This window comes from Athene cunicularia, assembly GCF_003259725.1.
Source record: "Athene cunicularia isolate RWA chromosome 17 unlocalized genomic scaffold, athCun1 chr17_part1, whole genome shotgun sequence".
NCBI classification, from domain to species: Eukaryota; Metazoa; Chordata; class Aves; order Strigiformes; family Strigidae; genus Athene; species Athene cunicularia.
Window position 1 is genome coordinate 1,912,514 of NW_020799122.1, and position 15,800 is coordinate 1,928,313.

The 15,800-nt window shown below is 39.6% G+C and overlaps 1 protein-coding gene across 1 annotated transcript in view; it reads right to left on the minus strand.

Moving 5' to 3' along the window:
- RABGAP1 (RAB GTPase activating protein 1) overlaps window positions 1–9,328 on the minus strand; it is a 65,950-nt gene extending 56,622 nt beyond the window's left edge. The window contains exons 1-5 of the mRNA XM_026860317.1: window positions 9,127–9,328; window positions 2,490–2,724; window positions 1,741–1,945; window positions 951–1,125; window positions 448–605 (exon numbers count right to left, since the gene is read on the minus strand). Coding sequence (XP_026716118.1) covers window positions 448–605; window positions 951–1,125; window positions 1,741–1,945; window positions 2,490–2,724; window positions 9,127–9,276 — 923 coding nt within the window. The 5' untranslated portion in view covers window positions 9,277–9,328. The remainder of the gene's footprint in view (window positions 1–447; window positions 606–950; window positions 1,126–1,740; window positions 1,946–2,489; window positions 2,725–9,126) is intronic.
- Window positions 9,329–15,800: the final 6,472 nt, after the last annotated feature.

Consider the following 15,800-nt stretch of genomic DNA (forward strand, 5'->3'; position numbering starts at 1 on the left):
ATAAAAATATTCACCCTTATGCCTCCTTCAGAATTCACACAGTCTCAGCACCTTTGAAAACTTGGCTGAAAACGCACCCAACTCTGGATACAAAAGCACAGTCACAATGATGAATTTTCAGCTTCAGCAACAATTCAACTGAACACAATCTAAAATACGTTGCACAGAAAAAAAAGGGCTTAAAGGCAAAAGAAAAATACAAAATAGAAAAAAAGTACGTTGCAGGTAGCACCCGGTTCAGTTCAACGACCAAGACGAAATAGTCCATCACTTCTGGACTGTTCTGCACTTCTGCACTGTTTTACTTCTCAAAAATGTTTATGTCTGGGATTCATTTAAACTGGAATAGGAGACTTTCAAAAAGGGAATTTAGGGACACTTCAGCCTCTATTCACTCACTCTCCAACAGAACCAGATGCTGTACACACAAGAATGAAAAATCTATACCTGAAATACCCTTTCCCATCATCTTCTTTGATTTCCAGTGACACGGAGAAGGTGAAAATATCACTGTCTGGAGTCTGTGGGGTGGCAATGGCTGAGAGCGGAGTTTGTTTGGCAGAACGACGGAAGGCAGTGGCAAAGCTGTACAGTATTCTGCTCACCTGCATTTAGACAGCATCAAAGAAAGATCAGAAAGCTACAGACATACAGAAGGCAGCAGTTGAAACCTACCTGGATTTTCACTAATGAAGAGAATGAGAAGTAATTGTATGAAAATAATGCACTTTTAGCCTCTAATTAAATGGGTTTCTACACTTCTTAAAACGATAAACTATTCAATGTGCATTCTTATATCTGAGGTTTCTCTAATTATCTTAACTTGGGGTAGCAAAAATCCGAAAGTGATGTATTACATTACTTCTAAAGTGCCTGAAATACTTGAGTTTCATTTCAGTAATAACATTTATAGGTATGTAACTATCATTTGACAGAAAGATTCAACTTACAGCTTCTTGGATTTCACATCGGAAGACATGAATCCTGAAGAGTTCTGCGTTGTAGTGGCTTTCAGTGAAAGCAAAGCAATCACTTTCAGGGGTTCCATCATGCCCTCGTACACAAAAAAGGATTTTATAGATTGGATAATTTGCTATTTCTGTGTTTGTCTGAGGATCTAAAAGTCTGTTAGAAGAGAGAGAGCAAAAAAAACCAAAGCTTGCACCTTTAGAAGAGTCATTTCAGCCAGGTATTAACTTGAAAGTTTTAACAATTTAATAGCTACTGGAGAAAGTACATCACAAAAACTAGCTCCTGTCACTTACTGCAGAGCTTGACCAGAATAATTATATTTAAATTGAACAGCATAAAAAAATACAATGCAACAGACCTTTCCACCAATAATTTCCCCATAGTTTTCAGGGCTTAGCCTTCAAAATGCTACACTAATATGCAGCAGTGGATAGCCTCATCCCTGTTAAGCCTCATGTATCAGCCATTTTCTAGCACTACAAACTAAATACTTCCCAGGCTGTTTCCAAAGTGTTCAGCAATAACCACTCCCAAGGCTTTGGAGATGCCTTGGATCACCAAATATTTCAGTGATCCTTAGATATAAAATGTCTTTGGTAAACAAATTCAAAGTATCACTTCTCTCAGATCTCCTTAAACCCCGTTTTTTCCACTAAACAAAATCCCAAGTTGGTCATGTCTCCTCCCAGGTAAACTGGTAGCTTGTTTCCTTTGCTAAAAGGAAATAAGATGAAACGCACACAGAGTACATCCAAGTGAGCTTCCTACCTCACTGTCCCTTCAGAGACATTAGGCACTGACAGAGTCACATCTAAAGAAATCTGGCACTGGCTTCGTAAGATGGACATCATTCTGAGGGCTTCCACTTCACTCCGGGGAGCGTTCACAGAGGCACAGCCTAAGTAGGTGAGCTTGCTAAACACCACACTGTCCTCATCTGTCAGAGGTGTAAAAGGGCTCAAATCCTCACAGTCTAGGGTGAGACACAAAGTTGAACGTAAGAAGCAAGACAAGGCATACATATGTAAATTATCAGAGATTGACTCGTCACTAAATGATAAAAGCAAACAAGAAACACATTACAAACGTCAGGTCAGGCCAAAATACTATAGGAAAACCCTGCCTCAAAGTGAGTTACTGATGGCAGAGAGCAACTCAGCTATCCCAACGCTACTACCAGTTTACTCAGAGAACTTCTTTTAAATACGAGTGCACCAGTTTTCATTACAGCAATAAGATGTACAGACAAGCTAAACAGACTATTTTATGCAGCCAAGCAAGTAAGCATTATATTTCTGCACACAGCTCAAGGCTAGTACAGAGTTTTCAGAAGAGAGGACAGTTCAGCATATGTTAACTCTCACATCACACAACGTGGCATTTACTGCACAAGGTGATTATAATGGGAGAAATGGGGAGAGATTGGTGGACACTCCTGTACCTAAATTCTCCTTCTTTTCCCCACAAAAAGCTAGCTCATAAGATACCACCAGGCATTCCCCATTTTTTTTTCTAACCTCCCTGGGATGGTTTCACTGGCAAACTCATGTCTGGTTTCTGGAGTCCTGCAACCGACACTGGGTTAATGGTAGAGGATGCTGAAGCTTCAAGGACAACAGGTTCTTCCCCATCTCCATCAGTTCTAACTTCTTCTCCATGGTCCCGGTCACTTGACTGATCTTCCATGGGTGGGTCCATCAGCACGTCTTCAAGCTCCCTCTGCAGCTGCTGTTCGCTTCCATTCCCCACAATCTAAGAGCCACAAACAAGAGTTGGGACGCAATAAAATACTGTTCAAATTTTTAAAAAAAAATACACCCTGGGCACAGGGTCATTCATATGGCTTTTTCTGCCAATCAAAGCAGCAGTTAACAAATTTAACCTAGTTACAACCGTAAACACAAACTGCAATGCGCAAACGCTCAACAGGACAGATTATATCCTCCCTGCTGTAACAAATCAACAAGCTCAAAGCAGGAATTTTCTAGCACTGGAAAAAGCGAGGAGATTACTTTCAAGCTAGTCTTTAATCACCAACTACAAAGACTAGATTATGACAGAAGAAACTTGCAGATGTCCACAGTACAGTGGTCTATAATAATTCTCAGAACAGCACCAGAAAGGGCCAAATATAATTAGATACACTATGTGGTTCATGGGTAAGATAGCAAGGTTTCACAGGAAGAGAAGGATCTGGAACAGGATTATGTTAGCATGCTGTGGAGAAGAGGTAGTGGTGGTTTATTTCCTGACACACATCTCCAGCCTGACTTTGCACTCATTGAAGCCAACGTGAAAGCACGAAGCAACTTAAATGGTGCAAAATTCGGTCCTAAACTAGAAAGAGAATGAAGACATTAATTTCAGGAAACGCTTAGATACTGTATCTAAGGAAACTCATTGTCCATTCCTCTGCAATTAATAGCAAAGTGACTGGTGCTTTACATAGTTAGGCACTTAAGCACAGAAACGGAGTTTAGAGAAGTATTTTACCAGATGGCAGAGAAAGGTATAATATTTGATTCCAACACTTCAGCTGCTGCTGGCTATCAGTGTTGGCACTAAACTGAACCCTACGAGCAGATATGCATTTCTGTACCCTCACATCTCCGTAAGCCTACTGATTTAATATGCTAAATGCAAGCTAGTAAAATCTAAATTGTGCAACTACTCCAAAATCTTAAAAAGAGAATAAATAAAATCTTAGTAAAGATTTTTTTTTAATCTGTAAAATAAGATAGTAAAGTAAGGAAATGGTTAAAAACAGGAGGAAGACTACAGAGCAGACAGATCTGCCCATAACTCAATCTTAGTATTGAAGCAAATCTCATCTGCCTCAAAACGAGCATTTCATAGTAGAAAATTAAATCATCCTAAAAGTACCTGAAGCAATGGCCGAGGTTCTCACATTTTAACAGTAAATAAATCAACCTGAAGTCCAGTTCAGATTGCCAATATAACACTGGAACATGTAATAGAGCACCTTCATGCACACGGATGAGCCTTGCAACGAATTAAATATACTAAAGAGCAAAACATCAGATGTCACTTAAATATTTGTACGTGCATTTCCATCAGGCGTGTCTCGGGAATAATTAGTGAGATCAGAGGTTTCTCAGCCCAGTCAGAATTCTGACGTATGGTCATTTCCATCGTATCCCCAAAGACAAACTTCTCAGTTCAGAGGGAAAAGGAAGAAACATGAAGTTTACTTACTGTCTTCTCTTTCACACAAACCTATAACCTCCAAATAATTATCTGTTTCTGCAGCCTCTATCTATAAGACATTGAAGATGTAAACTGTGCATTAGTTTTCTGGTGAAAAATAACTAATATACAAGAATAGTAGCAGAAAAACGAGCTTCTGAACTGGCATTACTCTAGAATAGAGCAGAACACAATTACATTTAAGAGGAAAAAAAAGTCCCAGATTTCTGTTCTTCAGAGGAAAGTAGACAAAAATTGGAATTCACAGGTAATGGAAAAACCAGCAAGCACACAGGATCCCAGAGGCAGGAGGAACATAAAGTAATAACCTAGTGAGCGTTTTACCACAGAATCTAAACAACAACGCCAAAAATCTGCGAGATGTTTATGCTCTTGAAACTCATGCTCAAACAGAAATTCATTTTTTAGTACCAATTAACATACATTCATGTGCTATCTGGGATCATCTGCCCCGAGTGGGACAGAGTAACTGCCTTACTCAGCTGTACATCCACAGAAGTATCAGTAACCTGCAACTAGCTACAGGAATCCACTGATTTTGCATTTTGCTCCTAATAATTTTAGTATTCATTTGCATGATTCATTGCAGATAGTATTCATTGCAGAATCATTGAAAAAATCTTGCACAAACATGTGGTCAAAGGCATAATCCTTCTATCAAGTTTATTATTCAGGTCTTTGCAGGCATTCATCAGAAAGATGACAATATGATGCACCATGTTACTTTACTGTACAGAGTTTATATGTTTTGCAATAAAATATAAATCAATTAAAATGTCCTGCCAGCCCCATTACAGCCTATATATTAAAAAACTTAAAGTAACCTCTAGTTTACAGGGCCTGTTTCCTATGAAACTTTAAGTTAAAATTCATTCTGGCAAAAAAACTACATCTCATATGCTTTTGCTCACAGTGATTAAGCAGACTCCAGTTTGGGTTTGGGAAAGGAAGGTGAGGAATTAATCCAGTGAGAATTAATGTTGTCATGCTATTAACATAACATGCACATGGAAAACGTTCTATTCCATCAAGACTGCAAGCAAAAAAAGTCTGAACAGTCATCTACTTTATTTGGTAAAATAATCAGTATCACTAACTTATACCTAGATACTGCCCTATAAAACATGATCTTGAAAATAAAAGTTCCTGAATATAGTAGCAACAGGTAAAACATGAGTGCAAGTTGTTTACAGCGTGACAGGAAACAGGCACATAAAAAGAGGAAAAAAAAAAAAAATCTCTCAAATATTCTAAAACCTCATCATAAAATTTTCATTTAAAAAGTAATTTAAAAGAATGCCTTCAAGAAAGCCTTCCTTCTCAGTCCAAACTACCCTCAAAAAAGAATTCTAAAACAATTCTAAAAAGGCAGTAAATATACTTTGGGACTGGAGGAGCCCTGCTGTTCTCATAGCTCTAACAGTCAAGTGCAACAAACCAGCTGGCTGAGAAACGAGGCCTAAAATACAAACTAAGACTAACTTCACGTCAACCAAAGTCTCTTATGCAACCGTATAAATTCACCACGTCATTGGAACAGTGCACATTAAGATGTAAACATGCTTGAAATTTGCTGCAACCCAAAAAACCAGCACAAGGCAGCGTGGCAGACTGCAGCAGAACTCAGGGCAGAATAAAAGGTGTATGTAATAAATGTTTCATGTAGGTTTGCTTAAGATAGAGGAAAGAAATCATTTACCCTCATTATTTTCTCCATTTCTCACAAAACCGAAAACTAATTTTACTTAACCTTTAAATAGGATGTAGTGAACTTCCTTTACAGCAACGAGTGAGATTTATTAGAACTGTAGTTTATTCCCTTCTCCTGACGCATGTGCTGTTGGCCTCTGCTGTGAGAGGTCTCGTTGTACTCTGTAGTTCAAGAACTCCTGCTCTACAGTGTGTTCCAGAAGCAAGGCTTTCATAAATCCAGTTTAGTCCCACTGGAGGTGGGCAAAAGCACACACAGAAATAACACTGGAAAGCAGAAACAGCTAGCAAATTATATTTCTGGAAAACAATCACTGACAAGCCCTTTTTAAACTGAACCAAGTATTTATGCATAAAGAAAAAAAAATATTTATGAATTATGACCAACTGAAGAAAAATATAGTTCCTGATTGGATTCAGAAGAAATATTTCTCTATTTGAACTTGAGAAAGAACAAAAATAAAACTGTGCATTACGCAGTCCACAGCACTATTCCTGCAGCGTCTCAACAAATGTGAAATGAGCCTTAGGTTTGATGTACAAATATCACAGCCTATCACATTCAGCAAACCAAGCCTAAACATCTAGCACCACCCTCAGACTGGGCTTAGCAAATGGAAGATCCTCAGACTGCCTTTCTAAAGAACTCCAGAAAGACACCTACTCAAATATGAATCTGAACTTCATTTTCTGCTTTTTCTTAGTGGGCATATGAAAGCAAATGGGTTTTGACATATCCAAACAAACTTAGTTGTAAGTACTAAAGCAATTGCTTCTCACTGACAAAAAACCCCAAAACTCATTTGTTCCTATGAAATACAAAACCTCAGTTCTCATGCTGTACTGTTAATATTAATTTTCCATACACTACTTAAACACCTCTAGATACCACCGTGACAGTAACATACCGCTGACAACCTTCACAACTCCTCTTATCCTTGCACACAAGAAACAGTTTAATAATAGAGTAAAACTGGCTACTGAATGATTATTTGCAAGCTGGAAAAAAAAAAAAAAAAAAAAAAAGATACCAAGAGCAAAGTCATATTCTAGGGTAGCATGTCTCTTTTCTTGTAGAGCAATACCAAATGACAATTTCTGGTTTTAAGAACAGGTAAAAAGTCTTAACATCGAAAATGGGAAAAGTTTTCATCTCCTTAAGCAGAAGGAAAGAGATTAACAGGAAGATCCCTGCACTGGAGAATTCAGACTGTGCACTAACTGCTTATCTAAAGTATAAAGTTTCCATTAATCACTCAGATTGCAGCCAATAACCGAACAGCACACACTCTCAAACGCCAGAATACTGAAAGGCTCAAGGTGAATCACTTTGTTCAAGGATTGTGCTCAGTCTTGGCACCAAATTCATAAAGAAGCTTATCTTTAAGACCTGCAAAGCTCTGTGACATTCAGTGCCAAACCAGGGAACAGCATAACTTTATTTTACAATTGTTGACGATGAGGAGGCAGCAGTGCTAATGTTCTTCTTTCCTCTTCAAGAGAAAGAGCAAACCTGCAGGCAGCATTTTATAAACCACTTTGGAAGTGAACACATGAGGGAAATTTAAGAAGTAAGTTTCAGGAGTCAATTTGAAATTGATTGAGGATATTCTTCTCTGAAATATTTGCAAGCTTTAGAAGATGACTTTATGTAGGAGTCCCTTCAATTTCTTTGATTATGCTAAACAAGACAGATGTCACACAAACACTGCAGGACAGCCACAAGGCAAGCGTTAGGTCAGCAATACAAACAGGTCCCATGTGGAGCAAGAAGTGTCGCAGACTATGGCATTTCTTGTTTCCCAGTTTTCTTTGGGAATAACAGGATGGAATGGAAACTCTAGCTGATCACGTCTGTCTCCTAGGGTCTCAAACGATGCCCCACAACTTTGGGAGCTAATAACATACACTGCCACTCAAGCATTTTCAAGGTAAGCACCACTGCGGGGACTATTCTGAATTCTTAACTATTTATAGCTGCGGGGGTTTGCAGCATCCAGAAAGACAAGCATGAGGTTACAGTCTTTCAGCAGGTTTCAGAGATCACCAGGCTGATTGTTCAAGAACATCTCAAATTTTTTTAGACTATCCTATGACATGAAGTGGGAATCTTCTGCAATAGCAATAAAATACAAATGAGGGTTTTTTTGCCAGATTAAGCCAAAGTAAGACCTTGAGACTCTTAATAGCTTGAAGTCCTATGTAAAAGAACATAGTCACTATAATGGCATGTCTTGTCCAGGACTCAAAGGAATGCAAGAAAAACAAACAAAGCAGTTGGGAAGTAAAAGCAAGATGAGCAAAAGCATCAAGAAACATTCCATAAAAGTCTCTGTTACAACTGCTGCTAAGGAAAAGGGGAACACCCGGTCCAACAGGCAGAACACGTGATTTATTATCATCGTTAAAGACATTATTTTGAAGACACAGACATGCCTGTGGACGTCAGTCTCTTGCGACGGTGGAATATCTCTTTCCATCTCCCACAAAGAGCACACCAACTTGACTCACTCTAGGAAAGATCTGGTTTTCAACACATTAAAATGATGGAATTTGGAGCAACCACCTTACTTGTGTCACTTTGCTTAAAGACTGCTGACATATAAATTGGGATGAAAGATTTTCTTTAAATAGTCAAAAAAAAAAAAAAGAAAAAAGGAAAGAAAAAAAAAAAAGAGAGCGTGACAAGGGTCTGTTTTCAGAATAGCACTTCTAAAAGTGAGAAGATGTCAGTGCCCTTCCAATTCACACAAGCCTACCACATAGGCCTGTATTCTCAGATTCATGTCAAGCTGTTAGTTATAACTACACTTCTACATTTCTTAAAGAGAACATTTCACATTGGGGAAAACTTTAATTTATGGTTGAATTAACAGATATGATCAAATCAAGTGTTTGTTAATATTGCTTTCTGTATGGAAGCTGCCATAAAAATCACAATCCCAAGTTCTCGACAGTCTGTTTCATCCCAAGCACTTCATGAAGGATTCTGGAAAGTGGGAAAAAACCCACAGGTAGTGATGGAGAGAGCTCTTACTCAGAACCTAATTATTACCTCTAACATCAGCAACAGTAATGCAGAAATTACTGGCAAAATTGATTCTTAAATAAGTTCTCCCTTCTGTCAAGTTTTCCACAATAAAGAAGTCCCTCTTTAAGCTCTCTACGGTTAGTGTGATTTAGAATAGGGAACAAACTCAGGTTATTGATTCTTACCTTCAGTCCTGTTTTTTCATCATCACTACCATTATTTGTAGATGGTGTTTCATCCCCTTGCCTGGAAACCAAGACAAAATCTTCACTGTTAAGAGTGGATACCGAGTCTGAAGAGACACTGATTTTTCCAACAGAAGCCTTGTCATCCATGACTTAAAAAGGAAGTTCGATTCATGAATGAGATTAAATATGTTATAAACTCCTGAAAAACAAAAATCATAAAAATACTTATATAAAACTTCATGCTAAAATGCTCAAACGTTTCTTTTCAGAAACCTGCTGACTAGTTATAAAAAGTAACACATCTGACAGCATAACCAAGTTACAACTCTTCTGTCAGGGTACACTCACAGTCCTGCTTTGATGTTGCTAAAAAGCACGCTACTATTAGAGCACTGGTTTCCATAGCTCACAAAAGGGAAGTTAGTAAGTCTTCTTGCAATATTTCATGATTATGTCCAGCACAATTTTCTACACACAGCACAAAACAGGCCCTTGGAACATACACTACACCTGCTGACAAAGTCCTATTAAGGCAAGAGCTATAAAGTCCATCTACTCTCTTCAGGTATTCTGTCTGCCTTCACCTATGTTCATGCAAAAATTACTTTTGCAGCAGAGCTCCCTGTATGCTGCAGTCACATTCTTTTCCCCCAAAACAAGAGTTAGACTTAATTCTTGATATTTTGTGGTAAGGATGCTCTAAAACCTTGGGACATACAGCATTTTATGAATCTATGCTGAATCTTCTGTACTGCAACGAACAATAAAAGACTTCCAAGAAGCAGGAAGAACAGCGTAGGCTGGATCAGTACTGAGAATCAGAGCCAACAGAGGATTTTAAAAAGCTGGAACTGGCACTGAGAGGCATTTGAAGAAAGGAACAAAAGGTGAAGTTCAGCTGCACACCTTGAACTCTACAGCACAGATTCTCAGAATCCATGGCTCAAAACAGACTGCTGTGATAAAAATGGGTGATTAAATTTTCCAGAAACCCAAATATAACCTTATCACAATGGCTCGGGTCCCCGCATACTCCCAAGCATGACCAAACCCAAGTGCTTTTTCAGCCTCAAGTTCTGCTTTCCATTCGGTGGAGCACTGCTCCAACCTGGCTTCACACAGAGCAGCCAAACAACGGCGAAACCTGGCACATCCACCAGCACAGCTCATCGCATTCCTCGCTGAACCAAGAACAACGCACAAAAAACAGCAAAGCCTGCTTTTATTTCTATCAATGCCCTTCTCCCCACAGCCACCAATACCATATGAAATCTGCCAGGAGGACACGAATTTCCTCCCCCCCCCCAGGTTATTTTTAACATGATCACTTTACCAATCGAGTCGCTTCATGGTCCTGAAACATGTTTCACTGGACAACTGAAGCCGTGCGTAAGAGGAAGAACAGATGTGGGCTGTTCATGAATAACAATATACCTATGATTACCGGGTTTCATTTTCAAAAGCATGTAAGGTATTTTTATATCCTTTTCAAAAACTGTTTAAGATCCACCGACTTTCAATGAGAATTCCTGGATGAGAAATTTAGATATTTTGAAAAAGTTCTACTCACTGTATGTGTCTATCTGGTATTACCTGCATATACCTTAAAGGTAGGGCAGAGCTCTCATTTTTAAAGATTATTTTGTTTAAAGAATTCCTCTTAAAACATTTCTATAGAAGTTCCCTATTGCACCATCTGTATAAGACATATATCACCTGAAAAATAACTAAATCAAATATATTGAAACACAGAATAAAAATAAGCTTCAGACACTTTAATATCCCTTTGGCTTCACTGTTTTCATTTTAACAGTGCAAACACATCTGCCACACCAAGACAGTATAAGAGTGGGATTTGATCATAAGCAGCTGTATAGACCATCTAGGCAAGGATCAATTTAGTAATTTATTTTGATACAGTGCGTTTGTTTTGAAGTGTTAATTTCACCTATTTCCAAAGTCTTTCAATCTGACACTTTTCACCAAGATTAACTCCAATTAAAGAAAAAGCAGGCTGTGCTTTTGTGTACGTTTTTTAGTAGCGTGGTGTAAACAGACACCACACTCAATCAATCTTGGAGCACAGCTGGCTGAGCCTAACCCCTACAGTAGTTTCACAACACAGAATTGCAACAGCAGAAGGTCCCAATTAGCCCAACTTTGCCAACCTCACATTGAGCAAAAGTCTCACTGAAATTACACAAGTTTAGAGAGCACAGGAAAGGGGACAATGTAGCTGACTACCGTAAGAATCTTTTGTTTATTAGTGATGTATCAGCAAGGAAGGCTCAACTGTGCTGAAACCAGTCAAGGAGGTTCATTAGATTAATGCTCAAATAGTCAAGGTGCAAAAGCACAGTCTTAAAATACTAAAAATGCTAAAATATTGCCTGAAGTTAACCAAAATTTCCATATCCCCAGACTTTGCTTTGCATGCATCTTACTTCCTCTGTTCCTTGCACATTACTGCATGGATTATTTTACCTGAAACATAAAACTCACAATGGCAGAATCAACAACAGAAAGCCTATGAGCTTGTTAAAATACGGACCAGCCTAGAAGGGCTCACATCAAAGACCAGCAGAGCAATTAAGTGTGGCAGGCTTATGGCTCCTCTGGAATCAGAAAGCTAGAACAAACAACAGTGGTGATGGTGCTCTTTAGAAATACCTGCAACTTGTCTAAGAACTGAAGCTTTCTGTTCTCAGAGTTTAGAGGTAGGAGAAAAGACCCCAGTCAAGTGCAGATCTCAAGTTTTAATATTTCTGAGAAGAAGCCAATGTCCCATCCTTTACGAGGAAAGAGACTTTGGTTTGTTTTGACATAAATAAAATACGAGCTTTTAAATTCAGCACAGTTTAATTCCTGACACAAAAGTACACACAATAATGTAGTATTTTCCTGAAGGTGTCTTCAGACCTCTACGGGAGACAGAGTGTTTAGATAACATGCATCCTAAGAGGCAAATTTTTAACAACTTACTTGTTTGCCCACCTGTGTAATTAAATGGATATCCTGGCCTCTCCGCACACAGAAGATCAGTAAAAAAAGCTACAAAGTGAGAAAGTCAACACAGCTGGCTCTTGGGTCGCTGCTTTCAACTTCATTTAAAATTCTAATTCTCAGTGCAATTCACCTTCACTGCTGCTGTTACACAATGCAAGTCCAAGAATCAAACTATCTCTTCAAAAAAATGTTCTTGTTTGAAACAACCAAACAACACTCTATTCAAGATAACATGCAAAGGAACAGCAAAGACACCATTCACCATGCTAAAATCTCAAACTACTGGAAAACAAACCTATCAAAGTTCAAGATTAGTTACATAGATTTATAAAATATTTATTGCTTACTTTCCTATCCTCTCCCAAGTATTTGGCACCTCACCTGTAACTTGTGATCAAAATTTTCCTGGTAAGTACTGCCAGGATGAATTTAAAAGAGGTTAAAGCAAACAGTATATAAAAAAAAAAAAAAAGAAAACCAGAAAGCCTTCCATTTTACATTACTGTAAGGGACTGAAGGCTTGAATGCCACCTTGAGACATGTGCAACAAGCGAAGCAAGGCACTGGTCACTATGGCAAGTCTCACTCCATTTCCAAGGGGCGTCCGTTTTCTGGTGTTTGTAACGCCCACAGCCACACGAAAAGCCAGAGGGCGAGCAGAAAAAGCAATATTTCAGCTGTGGACTTCGGCTGTGTAGAACAGCAGTTACCTTTAAGTCCACAGCACACAGAGCATCCTTCACACTGAATTTAGAGGGGAATACAACAAAAAAAATCGTTAAGTTTTGGGGTTTCAGGGCAGAAAAGAGAATAAACATGAGAACACACAGGCAAACTAGAGTGGAAAAGATTTTTTTTTTATCCCCATTTATATCTTTCTCTGCTTTTGTACTCCAGCTGCCGTTCCTACAGCAACTCCACAAAGTTACCGTGCATCTGACGAAGAATGCACCAGATACAGAAGAGCAATATAGCAACATTAACTAAGTTACTGAAGAACAGTATAATTCAGGAAGCTACCTTGAACAGCAAAGTCGGAAAGTTAGGCACACAAAATAAACTTACATCTTCTATCCCCTAAAATATAAAAGTACTAAGTAGAATATTAAAAAAAACCTGGAAGTAAGGAGGTAGCATGCAGCACTGAGGTGACTGATTCAATGCAAATTGATTCACTGAAAATAATGTATTTTCTGTATCTATTCCTCTGGCTTTATGCATAGCTTAACAATAATACTCAGTTCGGTTCAATTTAACCATACAAAGTTCTACTTTCCTAGTTTTCATCATAAGCATCTTAGCGTGGGTGAAAAGTGGAATCTGTAGCCGAGTTCAGAAGCTTTACAACGCACTTTGCAAAGCTGTGTCATGACAAATAAGCCCGGCTTTTTTAGGACTCTTAGCTCTTTACAGTCTTGGACATCCATGATTTTTTTCTGCCTTCACAATTCACATAGCGTACACTTACTGTTTTACAAATTCACAGTGAGCCCTGGCAAACGCTCCAGCACACGCCGTCGTTACAAGCGGTCGTGCCATGCGTCCCAGTCTGAGCAGCGTAAGACACGTACGAGCAAAAGTGATGTCACACTGACAGACACGGGGGAAAGGAGCTGTGGGTTGAGTTTTTCTGAGCACATACACACCGCCTGTATTTTATTTCAGCTTTGAGGGGGAAAAAAAAGTACAAGAAAAATCAATCACTAGCAAACTTTTCCTGCTCTCATATCACATCATTAGACTGCATAATCCTATGTTTGATCTTCACCCACCTTCCCTGTGCAACACACGCTCTCAAATGCAATGAGAAGGATTTTGCACTCAAAACGAAGTGAGAAAGCCAGTGGAATACTGTGTGTGAACATACAGATTTAGGATGGCTAAAGAGAGCAATTAATAAAAAACAGCAACTACAATAGTCACTTTTCTGTTCATTTTAAAACACTGACAGCCACAGACTTTCCCACTAACCTCAAAAGCCAGACAGAAAAAAGATACCACTATTTGAAGATAATGCTGCCTCAAATTTCACCACCACCCCCCCTTCTCAAGCGCAGAGAAGCGCAGATCTGGGGAAGCTGAGTGAATCATTAGACACTGTATGAAAACCAGGCATCAGACAAAACACAAGAGTTAAGATAATGCAATCTTTGTTGACAATCCTGAACAGACTTGTAGTTACCGCCATCCTAATTTCGCTTCTAATCTTAATTTGAACTACCTGCTCAGAGGACAAAACTCTAGGCTCTTGTAATAAGCAAATTCCCCAACCACCAGAAACATGCGACAGGTCCTGGGAACCCGTGGTTTATAAAAGAAATGCTGACACTGCCTCAGCCAGCCCATCACAAGAATGCTGCTGGAATGAATTAACTGCGACCGGCTGGTTCATCCCCGCTCAGCAGCTGATGCTCCATCAGCATCAGGCACATCCAAACGCTGTCTGCTCGGGGCAGCCAGGACGTGCAGGACACAACGCAGGCTGGAGGCTGGGATCAAGGCAGTGCAGCCAGAGGCTAAACAAACTCTGAAGATGATGCTCTATATACTTCTGGAGTTCCTCTCTCACTAGGATTCAGAGAGCTACGCTTACCAGACAAACACAGCGCTTTAAAGATATGCTGTGCAAGAACTGAAAAAAGGAGAGTTACATTCGGTGCACGCTACTAAAAGCTGTCTGCACTTGGGTTGGGAAAATGAAAGGAAACCTCTATGCCAAGCTCCATTTGTTAATTTGTTTACCGTGTACACAAAAGAAGTTTGCTGAGGCCCTTGACCTTTTAATGTTAAGTAGAGGCCTTTAAAAAGAATACAGTGTTTCTGTAATTTAATCAGCAGTGGGGAAGATCCATGCAGTTACCCATTTTCTAATAAAGTAGCCAAAAATCTCAGAAATCCCATCGAATTGCACTTTAACAAAACCTGTCGATAGAATAAAATTAGGAATATAGATCAAGCTGTATCTGTATAACAATCCAGGTAAGCAGTACTTGATCTCCAACTTGTATTTAAAAAATAAACATGATCTTTTCCCCCTCTCCAAACCTCTCATAATTTTTCCTCTGTCCAAACCTCTCCTGAGTATTCTTTCTCCTCCTCCTCCTCTTCTCCCCAAATGCCCTGAACAGGCAAAACTACACAGACAAAAACCACAAAGTCTACTCCTACCAGTTCGATTTTTACTTAATTTCTGCTAATGCTTGTTTTCAAACCAACTTAGCACAGCCTCTTTGTTTACACTCAGTTTTCACCCCCGACACAACCAGCCCTTAAAAATTATCTTCTGGGGATGTTTTAAGTGAAACAAACACATCCTTGCCAACAGGAAGGGGGGGGAAAAAAAACCCAAAACCAACAACAAAACGAGAGAAACACCGAGATTACGGTATATAAACCAAATAAAGATGTCCGGACGCAATGAAATGCCACGTTTTAGGGTCCACCTGGAAGCAACAGGCAACAACCGACAGAGCCAGGCCGCGGAGGGGGAAAGCAGTCGCCCGGCCGGTGAAGCACCGTCAGTCCCGGCGCAGGACGGCCCCGCCGCGGGAGCGAAACCCGGCAGCTCCGGTACGCGCCGAGGGGTCCCGGGAAGGCCGAGGGGCTCCCTGGCTGGAAGGGTCTGAGGAGAGAGGCGGGTCTCCCCCCCCCACGGAGCCGGGGGA